The sequence below is a fragment of the Mercenaria mercenaria genome, chromosome 17 (genome assembly GCF_021730395.1).
Source record: "Mercenaria mercenaria strain notata chromosome 17, MADL_Memer_1, whole genome shotgun sequence".
In the NCBI taxonomy this organism is placed as follows: domain Eukaryota; kingdom Metazoa; phylum Mollusca; class Bivalvia; order Venerida; family Veneridae; genus Mercenaria; species Mercenaria mercenaria.
This window is the reverse complement of record NC_069377.1, coordinates 5,805,741-5,832,668: the sequence shown is the minus strand read 5'-3', so window position 1 is coordinate 5,832,668 and position 26,928 is coordinate 5,805,741. Positions and strand designations below refer to the sequence as shown.

Below are 26,928 nucleotides of genomic sequence, written 5' to 3'. Positions count from 1 at the left end.
TATACCATTACAAAACGATGGCCTAGTTTGTCACCTATTTGTAGTTATAGTTAAAAACTATCGCGGCATCGAACTGCTCTAGTGAACGGATATCACGAATTATATAACTACAGTTCAACTAGTTTCAAAATGGCGGGAACAGGTTGGATATTGTTGACGGGGCTGTGGACTAACAGTTTTCAGTTTTTCATTAGTCTTTGTTGTTCTTAAGGTTTCGATGGAGGCCTTGAGAAACAAAAATCAAACAACACCAAATCATAGAAAGAAAGAGTTGTTTGACATGAAAAATAAACAGCATGTAAAACATATATATTACTTTACGAAACAATTGTCAGTATACTGATATAAACATTGAATTCCGGAAAAGGGCTGCCTAAAGGGGCTCCACTTCCGGACAGTTAAACGCCTTTAAAAACTCACCATTTTCAAAGAACAGTTACACATGTTCGTTTTGATGCATTTGCAATAGCGTGCGAGTGGTGAAATTTCGCATAACAAGGTGGAACACAGTTTCCAGCAATTGTTTATCATTATTTCTTTACATATGACATTCATTTTCAAAGGGAGACAACTGTTCCCGATTATTTTAAGTACAAATGGCATTCATTTTCAAAGGGAAACAACTTTTTCCGATTATTTTAAGTAATCTTTGAGAAAAAGTTGTCTCCCTTTGAAAATGAATGCCATTTGTAAAGAAAAAAAGATAAACAGTTGCTGAAAACTATGTTCCACCTTGTTACGTGAAATTTCACCACTCGCACGCTATTGCAAATGCATCAAAACAAACATGTGTAACAATTCTTTGAAAATGGTGAGTTTTTAAAGGCGTTTAACTGTCCGGAAGTGAAGCCCCTTTAGGCAGCCCTTTTCCGGAATTCAATGTTTATATCAGTATACTGACACTTGTTTCGTAAAGTAATATACATGTTTTACATGCTGTTCAATTTTCATGTCAAACAACTCTTTCTTTCTATGATTTAGTGTTGTTTGATTTTTGTTTCTCAAGGCCTCCATCGAAACCTTAATTACTTTCAAAAGAAAGCTTGAACACAGGGACTGTGTAGGTGTAGATTGTAATGTTACCTGTTCAGTTGTCAATTGAAGTTTTAAAAAAGAACGTATGAGAGAAGTCTCTAGGGGCGCCGCCATATTCGTATAACTCCTTCTTCAACCTCCAACAATAGAGAGTAGTACGCTCTATTGTAGTAGAAACTAAAATATGTTCGATCACGCGCATATGCACTAACACTTCCTGTTACAATGGTAAGTGATCCAACTAGGCCGATGATGCATTGCTTTATGTTGCGTAAGCAATCGTAGTTGCAGTGCATTTAAGAATAGATATTTATCTACAATATATCATTTTCCCTTACAGATTTATAATTCTTAAAAGTTTGCCGTGTTGCAATTAATTTTGCACTATCACGGGATATATGTATGACGAACTGCAGCTGTGTCTGTAATATCTAATATAAATTCTTCACCTAATTATACATATTTTCTCAGCATGTCATATGTTGCCATTGAGAAAAATAGGTGATAGCAAATCTGAAAGGTGCTATATTTGGATCTGTTTAAGTCACTTCAAATCTAAGGAGATAATTTCTTTTTCCTAATTAATGAAAAGAAAAATTTCTGATAAATGACCTACATTTTAACGAGATTGGGCTTTTCACTTGATCATATGTATTTTTTTTTCAGGGACCTGAGTAATAATCGACTTACAGAAATACCTGCTGCAATCAACGACTTACCAGATCTGTTTGATCTGTATGTATTTTATTTTGTTATATAGAGTGTTACAACACAGCATAGTATTGATTGTTTGTGACAAAATATCGGTGCAAATATTTTTAAACAATGTGGATTGTAATTTATAATTATTATTACTCAAAGTAACCACAGAAGCACAGTAAACTTTTTCTTGCCACACTTCTGCAATGGTTTCATTTGGAAACATCACAAAAGTTTACAAAACTAATTTTGCTATACATTGACTGTAAGTCCAACCTTGACAAAACAGTCATTTTTGTATTTAGTTAAGAGTTACACGGAAACAATTTCATGTCATATGACAACATTTCTAGATTTTAATAACAGAAGAAGTCCTAGGTTCTCCTACGTGCAAAGTTTCAGGCATGGTTGGGCAGCTTGGAAGAACCACTTGTCTTCCATAAGCCGGCTAGATAACTTCATGTCCTGACAAATTATACACACCAAGCGGGGTTTCAGATCCATGTCGGTGAAAGTCTTCGACCTTAACCGCTCGTTCACGGGTGACCCCTAAAACAACATTTATTGCACTTTTCAAAGCCATACTTCAATTTCAGGTCAGTTAGGGAAAACAAAATAGAGTACTTAGCAGACGACTGCTTTTCCAGTAACAAAAAACTGTCCCTGTTGAACCTTAAGGACAACCCTATAGCTTCCTGTGGAATGAACACTTTCAGTGGTCTGCCGAAACTTGTAGAACTGTAAGTATTTACTAGGATAAAAAATGCATGAATCTAAATACTCTAATGCTTTTATATATTAAGGTTATTGACCCGAAATTACAATCGGCAATTTCCGTACGATAACGTATCCTCCGTATATGCTTTCGGAATCCTTAGGCCACAACAGAATCATATATTTCTTCGTAACAACCGGAGAATGCCGGAGAATGCCGAACTCGCATACGGAGGATACGTAAACGAACGGAAACTGGCGATTGTCATTACGGGTCACTTCCTTAAGTAATAAATTTATGCTATTATTTAATATATTCTTTGTTAACCATAGCTTAATAAATATCAAACGTTCGCTTTGTATTTTACGACAACTTTGAAGTAAGTTCGATACATATTAATTTTTACCATGTAACTATTTTATCTAATGCAGCAAAATTTAATATCATACAGATCTAAGTATTGTTTTACAGCGGAAATATTGCACGACTTCAGTAAGGTGCGCAATATTGTTCCACAAAAGAATGAATATTTCTTGATGCAAAGGCAATAATATTTTTATTACAAGCACTTCTACTCTTATCAAAATCATATCAACGATATAAATTTGCTAATTAGTCTAAGAAGAAATGAAAATAAAGCCTGATTAACTTTGAACTGCGACGACATACATTAAAATGACGTCAGCTATGATGTTATGCACCCGATATAAAATTTGAACGTCAGTATGGGAAAATATTTACGTCTCGGGTGCTTTTTTCGATAAACGGAGATTGAAAATACGACTGTAGTAATCAGCATTTACATTTTAATTTATTCCATTTCAGTGTTCTTTCAGAGGCTCATGAGTTAACATCGTTTCCAAATCTTGCCGGGTCGAATGGTCTTGAAAAAATTACAATTGACAGGGCCTCAATAACAAGTCTTCCGGATAAACTATGCCAGAACCTACACGCACTGACTGTCCTGTATGTATTTCTATTTTATTTTTCAAGTTTTGACCTTGAGTGAAACTGTCATAAACACATGCTTTTTGTTTTTTGCTCTGTCTGGCTTTTATATAAAACAGAAGATTAGTCGTCTGTTTTGTCGAATCATAATTTTTTAGGATAAAAAAAGGATCTTGAGCTTACAGCGTTTGTGAATCAATCTTTGAAATCTTTTAATATAATGTAAGCTTGCAAAAAAAAAAGCTATAATTATTGAATATACGACTATATGTACACAATTGTTCTGTCTTCTTGTCTGGCTCTTTAACATAAATAGTTGCTTCAAATGGCTTCTCTTGGTAAATAGATGATCCAGTTTATGTCCAATTTCACAGGAAATAACCTTTTATGACCCTCAACAGAAGGTGTAAAGAACGTGAACTCTTGTGGTATTATGTTCTCATAAAATAGCTTTCAGATTTTGATACGATATTCCAAAAAGATTTATGTGTACCATTCTACCACAAGAGCTAACAAACACGACCGCGAGGTATAGCCTAGAATGATGAAATCAGGGCGAAAACTTTTTACTTCAGTTGCGGCTAGCCAAACGGAAGTGCATTCGGATCACTTGGTCCTATATGAAGCCCTTGTTGCATTTTGGTACCCATATTTTTAATAAAACTAATAATAATATACATATAATGTACGAAAATAACAATCAAGACTCAAAATGCAGTTTGTAAGCGAACGTGTTATTGCTTCATATTGACTTTTATAAAAGATATGGAGGCATGTTAAGCAAACACATTTGTCCACCTTTTATTCCAAAATATTGATTATGACCAAAATATGCACTATTTCTTAATGTCTTTTTCTCAGTTTTACAGCAAAATATCTGCATTTGAAAACATTTAAATGGCAGGTATAGCAAGCTAAAAATAACACAATTTCAGCTGAAGTATTGTTTTTATTCTTTAAGATGCTTGATAAAAATGAATAATGGCCCTGACCAAAATTCTTATTTCTCTCCCATTGGAAGCTTTTTTATTTTTGGTACTCACAATTTTGAATGAAATAGATACAATTACTTCTACTCGGATTTTACCTGAATCGCCTCGTTTGTAGCCAGTCCCTTTTTCATTTGCTCAACTTCACTTACTAATCATAAGTTAGAACCATTCTTTTTAATATGTTGCCCAGTCATAAAGTAACAAACAACAACAATACTAAAATGAACGGCGTAAGGACCCCTGATGCTGTTCGTGCTGTATTTAAAGGTGTACGCTTCCAGCTTTGTCAGATTTTTCGAAATTTACGGAAAATACTTTCATTTGTTGGTAATTGGAATAAAAATAAATATAAAGTGACTTTGTGCATTTTAGGAATTTTTAATTTTTAAAGATACTTATTGATCAATAAAATATGTAGAAAATTCTCAAAACATTTTAGTGACGCTATTGAAATGTGATACAAATAGAAGGAATTTAGCCTGTATTTATATGATACACATTAAATATTTGCTTAAAAAATACTGATTTGTCGTTTTCGTTGCTAGCTGTTATAAAAAATCTGCAACGTTTAATGTTTATCTGGAAGAATTCTCTTTAAGATTTTTTTTAGACTTTTCGCCTTGATGTTGTTTCTACTTCAAGCCAGCCAGACAAGGTTTGCAGCGTTTAACACCAAGAGACTTCTCTTATTGATTAAAGGAAGTACTGAATGTCTTCTTGTTAATGAAAATATCACTTCTTTTAAAATAATTATTTTCATACCATGGTCCCAGACAGTTTGTTGTTGATGCAAGTTTCAGAAAGTGTTGTTTACAAGCTGTGAGGTCATTGTCTTCGTATATTTCGAGGTATTAGTCAAGACAATGACTTTTTGTTGTGTTTCAAGAATCGTTTTCTTTTCAATGGACTGGAGTTGACGAATTTTATTTTTACTTACAAATATGAGCCGCGCCATAAGAAAACCAACATAATGCATTTGCGATCAGCATGGATACAGACCGCGCAGTCTGGTCAGGATCCATACTTTTCGCTTTCAGTTTCTCTAATTGCAATAGGCTTTGAAAGCGAATAGCATGGATCCTGAACAGATCCATGCTGGTCGCAATCCCACTATGTTGGTTTTCTCATGGCGCGGTTCAATTATACATGTAATTACATGTCGACTGTTAAGTCGTTACTTTGACTGGTGTATTTATAGGTTATTATATTAGTATCGAGAAATATGCATGGGTTCTGCAGCGAAAATAGTGCGCGACTTTAAGAGCGCATTATTATTCCGCGAAAGAACACCCGATATGAAATTTGAACGTCAATATGGAAAAATATTCATATTCACCCTTCTGCTTCTTTTCAGAGATGTTCATACTAACCACATATCTTCAATACCAAACATGTCTGACTGTTCGGCTCTGACATCCCTGTAAGTATTTTATATATTTCTAACGGTGTACACTTGTATTATAATGCCAGTGACTATCTTTTATTGTAATAGCAAAAAGTAAGAAACGTGTTGCTTAATGTTTTTAAAGAAAGACGAATTTTCAAACTATGCCATGCAAAATTATTTTTGAAATTAGATCAATCTCTTTTCAGACCAACCTTCGTAGAACTTTTTAATATATTCTTATATGCTTGCCTCTGTTAAAACACTCTTACGCTAGAATGACGTCAGGTTAACGTGCGGTGACGTCAAAGTTTTTGTTGCGACCAAGAAAGAGCGCTTCTATATTTTATCAACTGTTTTAGATTAAGGGCATATTAGAATCGAAATAATTTATAGCACAATCGTGTTTTAACACTATTTATACACTCGGGTGGTAATACATCGTACAAATAATTTCATTCGGCCTGCGCCCTCGTGAAATTATTACGCCCGACGTATAACCACCTATCGTGCATAAATAGTGTTAAAGCACTCTTTTGCTATAAATTATTTCTTAAGTCATTTACTACTGATCGTGTAAAACAAAGAGGAAATACAATAAACATGACTTATTAATAATACGTTCTTTTCGGCTTTCAGTAATCTTGGAAATAACGGTATATCGGAAATAGTCGGATCCCCACTGGAGGGCCTCAGGAGTCTGAAGGACCTCATTTTATCATACAATAAGATCAAATATATCTCAGACAAAGCTTTTGTGGGACTTCACAAATTGCAATATCTGTAAGTAAACCTTTCATAATTTCCGATTTTCGAGGTGCAGCTTGCATGATTACATAGAAATATTGTTTAGTAAAGTTTCTAAAAATTAGATATAACATAGAATGTTTTAATATTCTTGCACATTGTCTCTGTCGATCCCAGTCGCATTTTTTTATACAATTAAAGATAATTTCGTCCGTTTTATCACTGAATGGATCTAGATTTTGGATGCTGCTGCTGTTATTGTATACATGAAATGAAGGAAGGGCAACAGCTAAAATATCGAAATTTCTTATCAAATGTACATAGTTTATCAGAATAATTCACTGTATGGCGGGTCAGGAAGCTAAGTTGTAGGTAGCAAAACGTACAGAATTATAACTGTTTTGTAACTTCAAAGTTTCCACTAATTCATGAAAAGGCATTACGTTACACATTATATGTGAAGTAGGTTAGCTCTGATAAGATTAATGCATTTTAAACGTTTTATTTACAGAGATTTATCCAACAATTTGATAAGTTATATACACCCTAATGCATTTGCTGATCTGAAGAGCTTAGAAGATTTGTAAGTATAACGGAGGAAAATAATCTACAGATGTGTCCACTAAATCCAGAATCTAGGGATTTTGTAGAATTAAATTGCTAGTTCTAGATATGTAATACGTCATTTGTTTTTCAACAGTATTTCAATTATGTAACGATAGGCTAAAATGTGTTCCTGAATTCTGTGCTGGTACTAACATGCTCTTCGCAAGTAACTGGCAACTTCTTCACATGAAACAGATGTGGATGACTAAATGACGTTAGGCATAATGCCTTTCATCAGACAGTCAGGGAACATACGCATCGCCCGTCATAGCATCCGTGACATTTAACAAAATTGGCATTTTTTGTACTTTGCTATTTACATAATCTGTTTAATGGTAGTCACTTACTTTAGGAGGAATAGCACTATATTGTCAAAAATGTGTCAAAGAGTGTACAGACGTATCAACTCTGTGAAGTTCCAAACAACATTCGTTTTCGATTATGGTAAATAACACAAAAAATCTCCTGAAGTCCATGCACTTTCTCGGAAATTCTTTGCCGAGGGTCGTCAAAAATATTTTCTTCCTGTGATAGACATCCTAAAGTCCTTAAATAGAGGATAGTCTTTAAACAGCCTTACTGTCAGTTGTCGGTCAGCATAGTTTTTAGTAAAATGGAGAGAAAGCGATTTGTCTGTATTTTAACTCTTTTTTTCAATTGCTTATGAGAAAACTTTATGAAGAAAGACTAAACGACACTTGTAAAATTAGTCCGTCACATATTACTGCCTCATATGTTTTCCATTCAGTCTGAAGTTTTCTTTATGAAGAATAATATACAGAATATTCCTTTCGCAGAAATGTTGGTGAAAACCAGTTTGACAGTTTACCTACAAAAGGTTTACAACGGTTGCGGCATTTAAAGACGTTCCACAATACAAGACTGCAAGAACCTCTACCGTACGATGCTTTCCCCCATATTCTCACTCTCAAAGTTGCGTATGCTTACCACTGTTGTGCCTTCATCAATCAATACAAAGGTGTAAGTATTCATAGTCAATTGTTTGTTCACCTGATATGCCAACTTATAAATTTATTTGTCTTGAGCTATTATTTTGCGCGGTTGTGGTCAATGATTCTAAAGGATCTGCTTACAGTTTTATTGATTATCACAAAGTCAGTCTGTAAATACAATCAATTACATGAAATAAACCAGTCAGCATACAGAAAATTTCATTCAACTGAAACCGCATTGTTAAAAGTTCAGAACGACATTCTCGAATCCCTTGACAAAGGTGACGTCACAGTACTTGTGATGTTGGACCTGTCGGCTGCATTCGACACCATTGACCATAACACCCTTCTTCACAGACTCGAATTTAATTTTGGATTTGCCGATAAACCCCTTCAATGGGTGGCATCATATCTAACAGACCGCTACCAAACAGTATGCATCGATGGCAAACTCTCTGAACCAGTCCTTATGAAATTCAGTGTTCCTCAAGGATCTGTTCTAGGCCCAAAATTCTACACGATGTACACAAAGCCTGTCGGGTCCATTTGTAGAAACCACGGCCTAAACCACCACTTTTATGCAGATGACTCCCAACTCTATCTATCGTTTAAACCAGTTGACCAAGCATCAAAGGCAGCCACAATCACACGAGTTGAACAATGCCTAAAAGAAATCATCTCATGGATGAATTCAAACATGTTAAAATTGAATGCAGACAAAACTGAAGTAATTCTTTTTTCGAGTCAAAAACACTCCAAACATGTTGAAAATCTAGAACTGAAAGTTGGCGAATCGAGCATAAGACCATCAAAAACTGTTCGAAACCTTGGTGCTACGCTTGATTCGAACATGCACATGGACCATCATGTTAATTCTGTGACTCGAACATGCTACGGCCAAATACGACACGTTGGTCATATTCGACCATATTTGACAACTGAAGCCACAAAAACCCTGATAAACTCGCTTGTGACCTCACGATTAGATTACTGCAATGCTCTTTTGTACGGCGTGCCAAAATCAACAACGAGCAAACTGCAAAATGTCCAAAACACAGCTGCACGTCTTATTAAGAAAACAACCCGTTTTGAACATATAACACCAATCCTTAAAGATCTTCATTGGCTTCAAATACAAGATAGAATCAAATACAAAATTCTCATTCAAACATTCAAGGCCTTGCATGGACATTCGCCGGTGTATATGAGAGACTTACTGGAGGTGTACGCGCCAACTAGAAATCTGAGGTCAGCAAATGCAGCAACAACCCTTGTGCCACAAAAAAGTCGACTGGTTACCTACGGGGATAGAAGTTTCAGGGTTGCCGCCGCAAAACTATGGAACTCTCTCCCTGACAATCTCAGAAAAGATTCATCACTTAATTCATTCAAAAGAGCTCTCAAAACACACCTTTTCAAAATTTTCTACAACACATAGATACCAACTGTGACTGTTTCTACTCATTATTTTTGTAATACAGAACTACAGCAACTCATTCGTCGCTGACGAAGGTCTCTTAACTGTACAATTCATCATGTAATTAACTAAATTGACAATCCACCTTTTATTTCATCATGTCACATTTTAAGGGTTATGACGTTCTATGTGTGTGTTTTTCGCAAGACTTGAGTTTCACTTGAAATGTGTGGTATTTCTATGTAAAACAGTACATGATGGCACCATTTACCGGGAGGTTGAACCACTATATGCAGCCCGTCTGGGCGTACCAGATGTTTAAAGCACTGGTATTGGCAATAGGGGTAAAACGACCTCGGGGGTGGGGGTGTGGTCATGGCTGTTTGTTACAATAAGGCTTTAAATATTATCATTGTTCATTTATGATATTGTTGTAAGAACTATTGGTTTTTTTATTATTATGTACAACGCCATTGAAAATATCTTTTATAAAAAAGGCGTTTAATCAAATTGTTCAGTTTCAGTTTTGTGATTGCATATGTCATGTTTTGTTATTTTCCTACATATCTGCGATGTGTCACATGTTTAACTGTAAAGCGCCTTTGAACGTATATTACATATGAAAAGGGCGCTCAACAAATCTGGTATAATAATAATAATAATAATAAATACCGCTTGACGACTGCAAAATGCCTCAGTGGTGTTATATTTCCTGGACCTCATTCAATCTTACTACAACAGGATTACGCTAAAGCCGAAACTAGGTGGGAGGGGAAAGAGGGCGTGATCGGTGATAAACATTTCCTTACCTCTCACTAACAGACTTGATCAAACTGAGATTGCCATTTTATGGCTAGGTTGCGATCTATGCTTTCAAAGAATCTTTTTCTTTTTTCGGTTTTGTCAAGGGTCACATTTTTAAGATATGAAGTAATATTTATAGTATTGGAATTCTAAAGTCATAGACGTGCTAATAATGTAAGATACGTCCTAGAGCTTCGCAACTAATTTTCTGGCATTTTTGAAATATTTATGTTAAAAGGCTAAATGTTTAGCTAAACTTGAGATTCAGATGTTACATAATTTTTTTCTGTTTATCTCTAATGTTACAGCAACAGAGTTACTATCTCGTTAATCATATAGGTCGTGTCCTTTTTAATGATAAGAATAAAAAATAAACCTTCATTAGAATAGTCAAAGTGGCTTCTAAATATAGGGCGTTGAGGCTTACATCAGCAACAAATATTTTGCAATCTTTCAGGATAAAAATGTAAAAGAAGCCTTGACCTTTGATGAGAAAGTCACGTGGTTAACAAATCCTAATGCTACGTTATTCTACCCGGATAGTAAGTATTCAATATTAATTATCAAGTTGTTGTCAACATATTATAGATAAAGTAAGAATTTTTCATAAAACAATTTTCAAGGGTAAGTTTGGACTTCCATTTAAAATATCTATACGACTATTACCCAGAGATGATAGGAGTCATATTTGGTATTGAAGAATGACACAGATCACTCTAAATACTATCAGATACAGTATGATACATTCAATGTTAAACAACAGAGTTCAGATACTGAGTACATCTGACCTATTAGATATGAATCGCACGTTCGGCATGCCCGATTTGTACCCTATTAGATATGAATCGCATGTTCGGCATGCCCGATTTATACTCTATTAGATATGAATCGCACGTTCGGCATGCCCGATTTGTACTCTATTAGATATGAATCGCACGTTCGGCATGCCCGATTTGTACTCTATTAGATATGAATCGCACGTTCGGCATGCCCGATTTGTACTCTATTAGATATGAATCGCACGTTCGGCATGCCCGATTTGTACTCTATTAGATATGAATCGCACGTTCGGCATGCCCGATTTGTACTCAATTAGATATGAATCGCACCTTCGGCATGCCCGATTTGTACTCTATTAGATATGAATCGCACGTTCGGCATGCCCGATTTGTACTCAAGTTTCATTCTTTCTGAGTGGAACAGACACTGAAAACTAAACAAAGAAGAGAACACAATATCGTACAGGATGAAATTTGTGTATATTTTTATATTATGTTTTATTTTTCATTATACCATAATGGCGCAAGTTCAAATCTGAATAGACCATATTATAGATCTTGTGTTCATCTGTTTATGTAGTACAGGTGCAGGATACAGATACATTCTGTTATTTACAATCGACTGTTCATAAACAATACAAATATCGGCAGTGTAATTACAAACATATTGTATCATAGACATAATTTTCACTCACGTCTATTATGAAGTTCCTTCGTGCCTTAAACAGAGATCTCAGGTTTAAACGAAACACGGTTTAATAAGCTGAACCTTGGAAATTTTATGAGCTTTTTCAGCTTTATTCCTCGATGATATAACGTCACCTGAGCCGGCAGAAATTATCTTCAATAAAGGTCATTTAACTCGGCTTTACCCGAAAAAAAACGCATTAAAAGCGGTATTCTTATGAAATATGAAGGATAAAATACCATTTTCAAGACAAAAGAAAAGTTCAAAAGAATTGGTTTACTTGGCCAAGTCAAGAACTGACTGAATTGTACGGCCCTGGGTAATAGCAAGCCGTTAACTGTATAATAGCGTGTGATCTGTGTTTCTCTCTTCTTATTGTTTTTAATGTGTTTAAAACCAAGACACATATAAGCGTATTTTAAGCTATTTGTGTAAGAATGGATTAACTCTTTATCCTGCTGGAGGCAAGTGAGTTTGCCTTTGCGACCAGTGCAGACCAAGATCAGCCTGCACGTCCGTGCAGGCTGACCATGGTCTGCACTGTTCGCCATTCAGTCAGTAAATTTTCAGAGAGCAAGTCTTTAAATAACAAGTCATGATGCCCAAATTGAATGATGGACCAGTCCATTTAGAAATTTAGCAGGCTAAGGGAGGATTAAAGAATCACTTTTTCTATTTTTGCGCAAAGCAGACGACATCTTTCTTGAAGTATCTCATACGTATTTTAATAAAGCTGAGTTACTTGCAGGAACCAACATAAGTTACGACTGGGACTCGGGTTACTATTACGACGACTTCGATCCCCCATTGTACGACATGGAACTCAACCAGAGCATCCTAAACACGACACAGTTCCCACACTATAACCAAATAGAAACTATCTATACGTATGAAAATATGGTTCGAATAAAGCCTCCAGTGCGATGTGAACCGCTGCCAGGTATGTAGAAATATAAGTGATGTAACGAGATAAGATTAACATATTTGATACTTTATAGTGAATACTAGCTAGTTGGTTTTATTGACGAACAGCATCTGTCAATATTTATATTTTGATTATGAAAGAGGTTATACCAGTGAAAGAGATTTTACCTTAATATTTATGCTCGTATACAATGGTAAATTTAATTTTAGTGCTACAATATTTGCTGGTATCAACCGTCGCGTGACACGTTAAATGAATGTTAGCCACTATATTCCGTGCATTATTTATTCATGTGCATTAATGCACGGACTCTGATATATTTAAAATGTATTATTCTTCATTAAGGCAATGCATTATCAAACTCTAATGTCATTTTATCTTCTTCATTGGAAAATCTAAAACTAAAATAGAATCATTCACTTAAATGTGACACCGTAACCTTATAATCTACCATCTTGAAAGGTAGTTTATACTAACTAAAACATAATAGAAAATGGAAGAACAATTTCAAACTGTTATTAAATTTATTCCCAACTCAGTGCCTTCATCATGGGTATAATGGCTAAAACGTAATACAAACAAAGATATTTTCAACTTTCCAAATGTAAAAAGGTTGTTATATCTAATAAGTCAGAATAAAAACGGAATTTGGAAAAAAAAACAATGCTACTTTTTTAAATTGATATAAATGTATTTTCAAATTTGTGCTACTTTCAGATCCATTCCAGCCATGTGATGACCTGTTCGGCTGGTGGTCTCTTAGATGCGGCGTTTGGATCGTGTTTCTATTAGCTGTTTTAGGGAACGGAACTGTACTCTTTGTTTCTCTCACAAGCAAGTCTAAAATGGACGTGACTCGATTTCTCATCTGCAATCTGGCCATGTCTGACCTGTGTATGGGAATCTATCTAGGATTTCTTGCCGTCGTTGACGCTTCAACATTGGGTGCGTATAGTTTATTTGAGCCGCACCATGAGAAAACCTTCATAGTGCATTTGCGACCAGCATGGGTCCAGACCAGCCTGCGCATCCAGGCAGTCTGGTCAAAATCCTTACTGTTTGCTTTCAAACCCTATTGCAATTATAGAAACCGTTAGCGAACAGTATGGATCCTGACCAGACTGACCAGATACGCAGGCTGGTCTGGATCCATGCTGGTCGCAAACGCACTATGTTGGTTTTCTCGTGGTGCGTATAGTTTATTTGGTTTAAAGGGATAAATCTTGTATTTAAATGTTACTCCGTCTGGCCTTTATGATTAATGTCTGTAATTCCAGATCTGTTTTTGTTTGCAGTCTTTAGAATGTCTCCTGTAAAGCACGTGTAAACGTTTAAATGAAACTTTTTAAAACAACACTCATCTTATGACGACAATTTGCAGACGCCTTTGCAAATGCGGCCATATTCAGTAATTTATCTTATTTTATTTTAGAAAATGATTATCGGTCTTGTTAAATGATATTTTTCCGTACTTTCTTAGTTCTTTCATGCATAGTATTTTATCACGTGCTGATAATATAGCTTAGAGAAAACGAAAATATCGTTTGCTTACTGAACAAATAAATTCAACGAATTGGTATCCCGCACCAAACGAGACAGATGTTAGACATATTTTATAAAATGGATAACAGTTTTGCCCTTTCGCTTCAAAAACATTGATTTCTATACAACCGTTCTATATACATAGCTCGATCTACTTATGTTATTCATAAAAGCAAGTTTCCTAAATACTGGTCAATCATGGTTGCAATACGTTATTTTTCATGGCTGAAGATATGACGCAGAACTTTCCCGACCTTTTATCTAACGAAATTTATATATTACCTTGAAATCGTTATTAACTTTTAATGTTGCGACAAGATATATCAGAATCAATCCTATCATTGTAGTATGAATATACTAAACTGGTTGTAATACCCCAGTCACACATACGGTGCGGATAGCTACGTCTAGCCACGGATAGAAACGTAGTAATCCGTATCGATCCGTACCTGAGCCGTACGGACTGATACGGATTGGTACGGATTACTACTTTAAGGTACGGTTCAGGTACGGATCGATACGGATTACTACGTTTCTTTCCGCATCTAGACGTAGCTATCCGCGCCCTATGTGTGACTGTAGTATAATCTAGGGCTCTACGTTTGATATCACCACATGAATGGTTTAAATGGTTTTGCAACGTAAAAATCTACTTCACCCTTTTATCGTTAATACTTACGGTTTAACGGTATAAAGACTTAAACGGATATTTAATATTCTTTTCTGATGACCATCTGTGTTAATCCGAATAAAACCAAACCAGATATGAACTTCATGAGCGATAGTCACGTTTAATGAAACACACAAAAAACTACATCTTGTACCCTTATTTATCATGACCATGTATCAGGACAATGTGTATCATGAAAATATCCTTGCACCATTCTTGTTCAAATTTTTAGATGAAGCATGTTTAAAATCCTTGGGTGTATATAAGTACAAAGAGCAATGACTGTTCTTCCTCTGACAATCAGGCTGAAACTTACAGGGCCGCTTTTCGGCAGTTAACCTTTGTGCCACGTTTTATTGAAATATTACAAACCATGTCTGTGATATGACTCTGAACGGTCGGAAAATGAAAAAAAAACACAAAAAAAAAACACGTACTTTAGGACATGGTTCATTGGTTCATTACATAAGTCTCCGGTCTATGACCTGTCTATATTCAACACATGTTTTATGGGCTAATATGTCAAGCAATTACAAATAACAGTAAGTGTATGTTACACATAAAATTTTTGTGTCAAATACATTTCATTCTGGGAAATAGAAATATAAATTATCATTAGAATTAATTCACTACAAGGAAGTACGATCATGTGAACTTTATTCATCATAGTGAGATCTTCTACAAGCTGGTAATGTACTTTTATAATAATTAGACTTTAACAGTAGATGATACATCCCGAGGGGTTTTAGCGTCACTTGCGTAAGAGCTGCTTTGAAGGTACATTACATAAAGTGTACGCCAAACCCTCCATAATAGTTTACACTTTACGATTAGTATGAGTAGGCCTACTTTTCTCCTAATTGCAAAATTAATCCGCGTATGATGATGATGCGGGAAGTCAAAAGTTTTTATCAAAATGAAGTCTGGAAATATAGTCTAATGTGATGTATTCATAACGTTTGATTTCAGGAAAATTTGAAAATCACGCCATCTACTGGCAGACGGGACCCGGATGTCTAGTTGCAGGATTTCTAGGCGTTTTATCCAGTGAACTTAGCGTGTTTACCTTAGTGGTTATCACAGTTGAACGATTTTACGCCATTTCTCACGCTATGCAGATAGGAAAACGTGTGAGACTAGGGCATGCTGGTAATATTTTAGATATATGAGCCGCGCCATGAGAAAACCAACATAGTGGCTTTGTGACCAGCATTGATCCAGACCAGCCTGCGCATCAGCGCAGTCTGGTCAGGATCCATGCTGTTCGCTTTTAAAGCCTTATGCAATTAGAGCAACCGTTAGCGAACAGCATGGATCCTGACCAGATTGCGCGGATGCGCAGGCTGGTCTAGATCCATGCTGGTCGCAAACCCACTATGTTGATTTTCTCATGGCGCGGCTCATATATATATTTATATACACTAAAAAATCACATTTAATGATGTGTTACTTTGCCTCAAAATCAGCCCTTTACTAAAAGCTCAGGTATGTTATACTTGCTAACTGTCCGTGTTCGTAAAATCAAATACTCAGGGCGGTATTTATTATTGTAATCAATCGAAATAGCCGTTTATGTCTCAAATATAGGTCATATATCGCAGATAGACTATCAAGCGACTAAGTAACAATTCAAAAATGTGAAATTTTAGCCTTGTGAATAGTCTGATTTTACATTATTTATTAAAGACATTCTCCGAAATCAGGAGTCAGAATATCGGAAAATATGTTGTTTTCTTGTACGGCATTCATCTGTAGCAAAAAGTCTTTTTATAGGAAATGTAAAAGTTTTGTCGTTTAGACCCTTTAAAAAAATTGTGAAGTCGTTTTAGACCAAACATTTCTTTCACTGACAAGTAATGTAACTGAACCAATGTATTATGAAAGCAATAAATAACTGTTAATGTAAAACGTTTTAAAAGTCATATTCTATAACGCAAAACCCTTAAAAGGCGTTCGCTAGAATTCGAGCGAAAATTTTCCCAATATCAGAATTTTTTTCAAACTTTGGATATTGAAGGACAATCATCTAAGAAACAAAAATATGCAATAAAAATCATAGGTCACTGGTATTGAGAAAGAGTTATCTGCACATGAAAATTGCATTTCCCCCAAAATAACTCTTTTTTTTTTCAATACCGGTGACTATGATTTTTATTGCATAGCATATTTTTGTGTCTTAGATGATTGTCCTTCAATATCCAAATTTTGAAGAAATTCTATTATAAGGAAAAATTTCGCCGATCTCATATACAGGGAATTCGAGCGTACACCTTTAAGTCTTAACAGGACATTTTTAAGAGTCGATTATTTGTAGAACCTTCGTTGATATTCATTTTTATATGACATTAGCATATAATTTTACTTCAGGAATCGTGATGGCTTGTGGGTGGGTGTTGTGCCTTGTTATAGCTAGTTTACCGTTGTTCAAAGTGAGTGACTATAGAAAATTTGCAATTTGTCTGCCTTTCGACACGGAAGATGAGATTTCGTTAGGTGAGTATCGGAATAAACATTATACAATACAGTGTATTTGCAATATGAGAATTGAGACAGTATAATATCTTTATAAAATGATTCATATACAGACCCAGTAACATTTGCCACAAAGTATAATATCTATACAAAATAATCCATATACAGACTGAGAAACATTTGACACTTTTCTCGAAAACTAACAGTGCATACAAACTTTGCGTATTACGTAGTGAATTCCTGCGGTTGACCTGCATAGTCGTGATTGGTTCATGAATTAAAGCGTTATAGTGCCTTTTCAGTTTTTTAAATAATATGCTAATTAGTTTATTACGCATTACATATTTAACCTATTATATAATAATAAAGTTTTGTTTTCATTATATTCTCAAGTAGAAAACAAACTCTAGAAAAATTATGAAACCTTATCTGTTGGGTATTAATTAACCTCGATAAAGTTGTATGTTAATTTTTTTCCATATATATCTAAGAAAAAAAATGCAATTTCAAAATTTCTATTACTACGTAACATAATACTATTGAATATTAAATTGTCTAAACATCTGCCACGGAGTGCGTTTTGTCCGTGCCCATACATTTATTCATTTTACATGATTCCAATAATTCTAACTTACAACACTGAACAGATCAAATTTCTTTTTTCAACTTCTAAACGATCGTTTATTGCTGCCAAATACAAAGTACATGGCGGCCATATTTGAGTCATGTTGGTCCGTAACTCAGTCTACTTTGTATTTTCCTAACCGCTAGGAAAAGTTTCATTAAACTACTTGCAGAACGCAATCACACTTGAAGGTCAAAGGTCAAATAGCTTAACTTTGTCCGCTACATAATTATTGTCACACTTGCAGGTAAATATGAATTAGTTTAACTCCATATCTTGTAAAGCGCTAGGAAGATTTTCATAAAACATGAATCAGTTATTAACCCCATCAAGGCCACTTGCAGAGCAGAAAACTCGGGTCAAGGACAAAATCACACATGGAGATCAAAGGTCAAATAGCTTAATTTCCTTTTCACTCTGTATCGTCTAAAAGATGTTCATGAAAATGACACCGATTGTTCTTCACATCAAGACGACGTTCAAAGCATATGACCCATGTCATTAAATTTAAGGTCAGTAGCACACATAGAAGTCAAAAATCAAATGGGTTAAATTCTTGTTGGCTCTATCTTTTCTCAACCACTAAATATTCAGGTGAGTTTTTCTGATCACTCGATGTCCGGCGTCCGTCGTCTGTCGTCTGTCTGTTTGTCTGTCGTCTGTCGTCTGTCAACATTTAGCTTGTGTATGCGATAGAGGCTGTATATTTCAACTGATCTTCATGAAATTTTGTCGGAATGATAACCTTGATAAAATGTAGGCCGAGTTCGAAAATGAGTCATCTGGGATCAAAATCTGGGTCACTAGGTCAAATCAAAGAAAAACCTTGTGTATGCGATAGAGGCTGTATTTTTCAATTAATCTTCATGAATTTTGGTAGAATGATTATCTTGATAAAATCTAGACAGAGTTCGAAAATGGGTTATCTTGGGTCAAAAACTAGGTCACTAGGTCAAATCAAAGAAAAACCTTGTGTATGCGATAGAGGCTGCTTTTTTCAATTAATCTTCATGAATTTTGGTCAGAAAGATTACCTTGATAAAATCTAGACCGAGTTTGAAAATGGGTCATCTGGGATCAAAAACTAGGTAACTAGGTTAAATCAAAGAAAAACCTTGTGTATGCGATAGAGGCTGTATTTTTCAATTAATATTCATGAATTTTGGTCAGAATGATTATCTTGATAAAATCTAGGCCGAGTTTGAAAACGGATCATCTGGGGTCAAAAACTAGGTCACTAGGTCAAATCAAAGAAAAACCTTGTGTATGCGATAGAGGTTGTATTTTTCAATTAATCTTCATGAATTTTGGTCAGAATGATTGCCTTGATGAAATCGGGGTCAAGTTTGAATATGGGTCATGTGGAATCAAAAACTAGGTCACTAGGTCAAATCAAAGGAAAAGCTTTTATATGCGATAGAGGCTGTATTTTTCAATTGATCTTCCTGAAATTAAGCCAAATGATAACCTTTTTGAAATCTAGGCTGAGTTTGAAAATGGGTCATCTGGGATCAAAAATTAGGTCACTAGGTCAAATCAAAGAAAAACATTGTGTATGCAATAGAGGCTCTATTTTCCAATTGATATTCCCGAAATTAAGTCAGAATAATTGCCTTGATTAAGTCTAGGTTAAATTTGAATATGGGTCATAGTCAAAAAGTAGGTCACTAGGTCAAATCATAGAAAAAACTTTGAGTATGCGATAAAGGCTGTATTTTTCAATTGATCTTCATAAAATTTGGTCAGAATGATTGCCTTGATAAAATCTACGTTTAGTTTGAATATGTGTTATCTTGGATTAAAAAGTAGGTCACTAGGTCAAATCAAAGAAAACCCTTCTGTATGCAGTGAGGCTGTATTTTTCAATTGATCTTCATAAAATTTGGTCAGAATGATTGCCTTGATGAAATCTAGGTCAAGTTCGAAAATGGGTCATCTGGGATCAAAAACTAGGTAACTAGGTTAAATCAAAGAAAAACCTTGTGTATGCGATAGAGGCTGTATTTTTCAATTAATATTCATGAATTTTGGTCAGAATGATTATCTTGATGAAATCTAGGCCGAGTTTGAAAACGGATCATCTGGGGTCAAAAACTAGGTCACTAGGTCAAATCAAAGAAAAACCTTGTGTATGCGATAGAGGTTGTATTTTTCAATTAATCTTCATGAATTTTGGTCAGAATGATTGCCTTGATGAAATCGGGGTCAAGTTTGAATATGGGTCATGTGGAATCAAAAACTAGGTCACTAGGTCAAATCAAAGGAAAAGCTTTTATATGCGATAGAGGCTGTATTTTTCAATTGATCTTCCTGAAATTAAGCCAAATGATAACCTTTTTGAAATCTAGGCTGAGTTTGAAAATGGGTCATCTGGGATCAAAAATTAGGTCACTAGGTCAAATCAAAGAAAAACATTGTGTATGCAATAGAGGCTCTATTTTCCAATTGATATTCCCGAAATTAAGTCAGAATAATTGCCTTGATTAAGTCTAGGTTAAATCTGAATATGGGTCATAGTCAGAAAGTAGGTCACTAGGTCAAATCATAGAAAAAACTTTGAGTATGCGATAAAGGCTGTATTTTTCAATTGATCTTCATAAAATTTGGTCAGAATGATTGCCTTGATAAAATCTACGTTTAGTTTGAATATGTGTTATCTTGGATTAAAAAGTAGGTCACTAGGTCAAATCAAAGAAAACCCTTCTGTATGCAGTGAGGCTGTATTTTTCAATTGATCTTCATAAAATTTGTTCAGAATGATTGCCTTGATGAAATCTAGGTCAAGTTCGAATATGGGTCATCTCGGTCAAAAACTAAGTCACTAGGTCAAATCAAAGAAAAAACCTTGTGTATGCGATAGAGGCTAAATTTTTCAGCTGATCTTCATGAAATTTTGTTAGAATGGTTGCCTTGATGAAATCTAGGTCAAGTTCGAATATGGGTAGTCTGGGGTCAAAAACTAGGTCACTAGGTCAAATCAATGAAAAACCATGTGTATGCGATAGAGGCTGTATTTTTCAATTGATCTTCATGAATTTGGTCAGAATGATAGCCTTGATGAAATCTAGGTCAAATTCGAATATAGGTCATCTTGGGTCAAAAACTAGGTCACTAGGTCAAATCAAAGAAAATTCTTATTTATACTCAAGATTTTTGCTCCAATTTTAATGATAACTGGTCAGAATATTTTTTTCTATGAAATCACTAGGTCAAACATGTTTACACTGTTATGGTGTGTTATGATGGGTTTCTCAGGTGAGTGACCTGGGGCCATCTTGGCCCTCTTGTTTTCAAAAAAAGTATCACTTGTTAACTTCATCCAGATGACATTCGGCGTACACAATCCAGATCATAAGTCCATGTCAAGGTTAAACTCAGCGGTCAACGCTCAAATAGCCTGCATTTGTGTTCGCTCCTTAGCTTCTTTACTACAAGAATGATTTTCATTAAATTAGCACCACGTGTTATCCTCATCAAAACGGCTTGCAGAGTGTACAACCCAAGTCACTATGTCAAAGGCCAAATTTGAAGGTCAAAGGTCATGATCACAACGTGTCAAAGCGGCGTCTTGAGGATATTAATCCCTATTGATAAAATAATTTTCACAGGGAATTACTTGTCATATGGCATATCTGTTTCTGGTCCTGGTCCTAAATATTATATTTTTATCAAGTTTAAGAGTAATTTACGAGTGGTATATTACATTTAAACAAGTAAATATTCTTCCACATATTTTCCGTTTGTGAACATTCTTTCTTTGCTTTCTGTTTCAGCGTATGTCTGCTTCATCATGATATTCAACGCCATTTCTTTCATCGTCATAGTGATATGTTATGGTGGGATGTTTATTTCTATCCGGGCATCTCACACTTGGAACTCCAAGGATTCTATCGTAGCTAAACGAATGGCACTTCTTGTTTTCACAGACTTCTTCTGCTGGGCTCCCATCATCTTTTTTTCATTGACAGCAGCTTTCAATTGGCACTTGGCCAGAATAAGTATAGACGAAGCAAAGGTTCTTACAATATTTGTACTTCCCTTAAACAGTTGTGCAAATCCCTTTTTGTATGCTTTCTTTACAAGACAGTTTAAACGTGACTGTGTTAAATTGTGCAAACGAATTGAAGAGTCTAGTATTTCCCGCCATTTTTCAAGCAGTGGTCTGGGCAGAATGTCAGCTGTGTCACATCGACATCATCCAAATAATAGTTGCAGCGGGAAAAGAAGCTGCGAGAATTCACTTAATGAACCGAGTACGTCTGGAGAAGCTTCATCGTCAAACAATCCTTCAGACGACTCTGATCTGACAGTCCGGAAGTTACCGCTCACGAGAGAGGACAAACAGATTCTGCACTACATGCGTTCTGGTGTTCGTCTCCCGCCATCAAGATTAGCCTCCCCAACAGAACTTTCCTCACCAGAAAGCGAAAGGCGACCAATGCTCAAAACCAGACGAGATGTCGACTTGGAATCTAGAGCGGCAACGTTATCTCCCCGCCAGACTTTAACTGACGAAGAGATAGATAGTTCTCACGATATAGTTTTACACACGAAGGAGGGAAATGTGTATCTTAGCGCAAAACCAAAGACATTTAAAAGTGTAAGAACCAAAGAGGGTAAAATTAGATTTCATAGAACCGATAAATGTGCGCAAAGACTGTGTAATCATTCCGTAAAATCAACAAAAAGAGTACAATCGATTCCTTTTGGGAGCCGGTCTGTTCATTCCCAAACTGCTGACTCTAACGGCGATGATGGAAATATAAAATCAGTAAACGATATGGAATCAGAAACAATAAACAAAGGCGTTGATGACAACGCTAGAAAGAAATTTGAGACTGATAGAAGTAAAGAGCTTGGTTTAAAAATTGACAACTTCAAATCCAAACCAGTTCAAGTTAACAGTATTTTTGAACCTGAGGTTACACAGCGAAAGACAATCTCTACACAGACTGAAATGCTTGTTCCGTTACGACACACGCGAAAGCCCGATCTTACGGCGGACATAACTAAACGAGAAAAAGACAAACACATTAATGAGTGGCGGAAAACTTCGCACTTGTCGTTTCTCTGGAGAAATTCTGGAAACTTTGACGTGCTGAATCAGAAACAGAAGTCAAACAGCTTAGTAGAACTAACAAGACCATTGGCAAATCTACAAAACGTAGCGACCAAGAGACACAGCTTAACTTCCAAACATGAAGGCTATATTCTGTTGAAAAATTCCAGTAGGGATTCTGCTTATGAAGAGGATGAACTTTATGAATTCTATGACGGAAATATTAAATGTCTTGATGTGGAAAAACAAAACTACAAATCTTCAGAAAAGAAAACGAAATGTGATAAGAATAAAAGTGAAATAACAAAAGAGTATAATGGTTGCTCTCAGAAAATGGACTTCTCTATGGATAGTGAAGAGATGTGCGAGACTTCCATGTTGCTGACTGACAGACTACCAGACAATCTCTGCATTCCTAAAGGCAGGCAAAGTTGTGACATAGAAAGTGGAATAAGCTCAAGTTCTTAAATGATTTATAATTTGAGCCGCGCCATGAGAAAACCAACATAGTGGATTTGCGACCAGCATGGATCCAGACCAGCCTGCGCATCCGCGCAGTCTGGTCAGGATTCATGCTGTTCGCTTTCAAAACCTATTGAAACTAGAGAACAATTAGCGAACTGCATGGATCCTAACCAGACTGCGCCGATGCGCAGGCTGGTCTGGATCCATGCTGGTCGCAAAAGCACTATGTTGGTTTTCTCAAGGCACGGCTCATTTATATATCTACTTACAGTATTGATAGCCTACTGAGTTTAATGTACATAATGTTTTGTTATTAAGAATAAAAGAATGATATCTGTAATATTCAATGGATTTAATCCAAACTTTTTTCTTGTGTTATAAAGCAATTCATCTGCGCCGTATAATTTGTCAGGAACATAAGCATTTCTGAAAAAAATATGTTGGTTTATCTTCCTTACAGATTTATTCGGCTATATTTTTGGAAATGTAATTTTTCACCAGATGGAATGCTATTAATTATAATAGATTAAACCTCAACATTTTTATCGAGAGGCATTTCAGTTTATGCTTTTCGTTGAAATATTAGCTTTAACTGATAATTTTAATGTATTAAAGCAGTTAAAACATAATTCTTGTTTTTGACTGGAAAGGGACTGGACCTGAATGCGAAATACCATGAATTATAAATAATCTGAGATTCTTTCCAAAATGTGTTTCAGTAAAGATATATTTGTAAATAAATTCTTACAGCAACAAAACAATGTATGCTCAATCGTATTAAGCTGTAAACGAAATCTAAAAATCTCATAGAACTATATAACATTTTTCAACATAATATATACTGAGCAAAACTTCCAATTAGACCCCTTCATGCCTGTCAAAGATCCTAGCCACCTGGAATAAAGAAGAAAACGTACTGAATGTCACTTTTGAATATTTGTATTCTTGTGTAATGATCATGATGATATTAGAGAACTTTATTTCAAAGAATAATGACAATTGTAACCTAAATCACAATGCTTACCTGACGTCGTGACATTCCTGATTCTAACATTCTTATAGCACACGCCCTTTCATTGAGTCGCATCCGAAGCATATTCAGTTTAATTCAGACGTTTTCTATTTTTTGCTTACACAAAACGCCAGGCTTCTAGAGACACACAACAAAAATTAAATTAAACCAAGTTTTAAGAATACATACGGCAAAATCACGATTTATAAGTGCACGGGATTTTCGCAAAAGTAAAAATTATTTTACAGATATTTGTGTAGGCATTTATGTCAATAAAACGATGTTTAACATTCATTAGCTTACCTTTTAAAATATAAAAAGATATCTACATTCTTCAAGTGTCTAGTTGGAAGTTTTGCTCAGTATATAAAAATATATATGTTATATATTTTGACTTTATGAAATTATGACGTCATGACACAACGCAAGTGACGTTGCTTATGGGTATAATTTGGTTTAAACCATTAAAAATACTTGATAAAAATGAAAATTGTTTTACTTGTTTACATGTTGGCCTTACATGGAAATATCTTTTGCTGCGCCACTTCTGAAAATTTCGCAATAGGTGTTCACTTGGTGAAATATATTTCGAACTTACATTGAAATAAACAAATATCCTCTAGTTTAAAACAGTAGCTTTTAGTCAAATTTTAAAGGTCTAAAGCCTACTGTTTCCCAGTTTTAGCAATTTTACCTAAACTCTTAACTATTTTTTTTTTTCGAAATGAACAAAGTTATTTATCACTAAACGTTTATACATTCTAAAAGGTTGCAATGTTCTAAGTCCAGGAATTGATTTATAACAAAAGTTGTCCTTACATTCTTAAAAATATCTTTTTAGGTTAAGTTAGCACTTTCCACTCAAAAACACGAAGCTATATCATATTTGACTTAAGTTATTAATACTTTAAATTCTTTTCAAATATTTGTTTTAGTATTGAGGTCAGTTCTATTAGCAATTAATAGAAAGTTAAGCCTATACTTTTAAAACAAGGACTTGCATATTTTGGTAGTTTTGAATATGTTATATGAAATAAATTAAAAGCGGACGCCGTGATCTGTATTTGCATTGGTGCAATTTCGGTAACTACTGTGGTGAAATACAGTAATATCCTGTTGATTTCATACATTCCATCAACTCACTAAAAGTACTGCGTACTCGCATACTGATATAAAATTGTAAATAACGTGAGACTTATCAGCAGAATGAACTTGTTGACCGGTAACAATTTGTTACTGTTATTTATTTGTGAAAGCCAACAAATGAGCTAAATTTCAGAGAAAAATCTGTCTACTAGAAGGAAGCTATCAGATGCATCTTGGTATAGCAGCACCATACGTCAATCAATAAGTTTGTATCTTTTTCATGTTTTAGCATAACCTTAAGCTATTTCATGACACTATGGTTAAATTACTTTGCACCAGGGTTGATCATCAGAAGATATTTTATTTCTCCTGTAAATATCAGTTGTACTTTCAAACACAAAGAACACGGAAAGAAAATCTAGGGAGAGGCTGATGAGGCCGTATTAAATAAAAAAATATTTGTTAAAGGCAAGATAAATTTCAAAAGTTATCAAACAAAAAGTGTAAAATTCAATACAAATTAACCTATACTTCGTGCTCGTAGAAATTAAAACGCAAACTTTTTTACACACAATATGAGTATAATATCCGAAACATTCTGAAAACAGAGAACTTATTAGTCAATACAAAGAACAATAACATATTGTTCGACGAATGCAAATGTCATCGGAAGTTTTAAGAATAACAGCGTCTTCCATTGCTGTTTGTTTAGTTAACGCCTAATAAACTTGATATATGAAACAAATCTGCAGAAAATACCTTATTTACCTGTTTTACAAAAAATATAAACAAGCTAAAGTAATTTTAGTTGGTAGATAATCGGTACACGATAACATTTAATGATGTAAAATATAACTGAACTGTAGACAGAAGCTGCGGTGTCAAACATAAATTCAATTTGTTTTATAAATCGTAAATTCTTCTTATCTCACTGGTCGAAAACTGGTCACATGGAGGCCCATAGAAAGTGATGTTTTTCGCAAAAAGCGACATTCTTGCAAGCAAACTTAACCTAACACCTATTTCTCAAAACAAACTCTCGCGTTTTCCTAATTATATATCTGTCAATAATATTTGGTTTCCATAAACGCGTCATCTACTAAGGAGCCTCGTTACGTAACGATTAAATTATGCATTGACTGTAAACGTTTATTTTCTTATAAACGATCTTATTCAGATGTTAACCATCTTGTTCTTTTTAAGTATAGTCCTAAAATCAAACACTTACTGTATGATAATATTGATGAATATCCAAGTCTGTGGGTTTGACCAAGGTAATATTTGAGCCGTGCCATGGGAAAACCA

General features: G+C 35.0%; 1 protein-coding gene across 3 annotated transcripts in view; it reads left to right on the top strand.

Moving 5' to 3' along the window:
* LOC123536384 (leucine-rich repeat-containing G-protein coupled receptor 5-like) overlaps positions 1-25,592 on the top strand; it is a 135,646-nt gene extending 110,054 nt beyond the window's left edge. For all 3 annotated transcript variants that reach the window (XM_045319526.2, XM_045319529.2, XM_045319530.2), the window contains exons 8-20: positions 1,702-1,770; positions 2,331-2,474; positions 3,275-3,415; positions 5,744-5,809; positions 6,413-6,556; positions 7,032-7,103; positions 7,924-8,107; positions 10,758-10,842; positions 12,516-12,707; positions 13,410-13,637; positions 15,874-16,053; positions 17,272-17,397; positions 21,775-25,592. In XM_045319526.2, coding sequence (XP_045175461.2) covers positions 1,702-1,770; positions 2,331-2,474; positions 3,275-3,415; positions 5,744-5,809; positions 6,413-6,556; positions 7,032-7,103; positions 7,924-8,107; positions 10,758-10,842; positions 12,516-12,707; positions 13,410-13,637; positions 15,874-16,053; positions 17,272-17,397; positions 21,775-23,528 — 3,385 coding nt within the window. In that variant the 3' untranslated portion in view covers positions 23,529-25,592. The remainder of the gene's footprint in view (positions 1-1,701; positions 1,771-2,330; positions 2,475-3,274; positions 3,416-5,743; positions 5,810-6,412; positions 6,557-7,031; positions 7,104-7,923; positions 8,108-10,757; positions 10,843-12,515; positions 12,708-13,409; positions 13,638-15,873; positions 16,054-17,271; positions 17,398-21,774) is intronic.
* Positions 25,593-26,928: the final 1,336 nt, after the last annotated feature.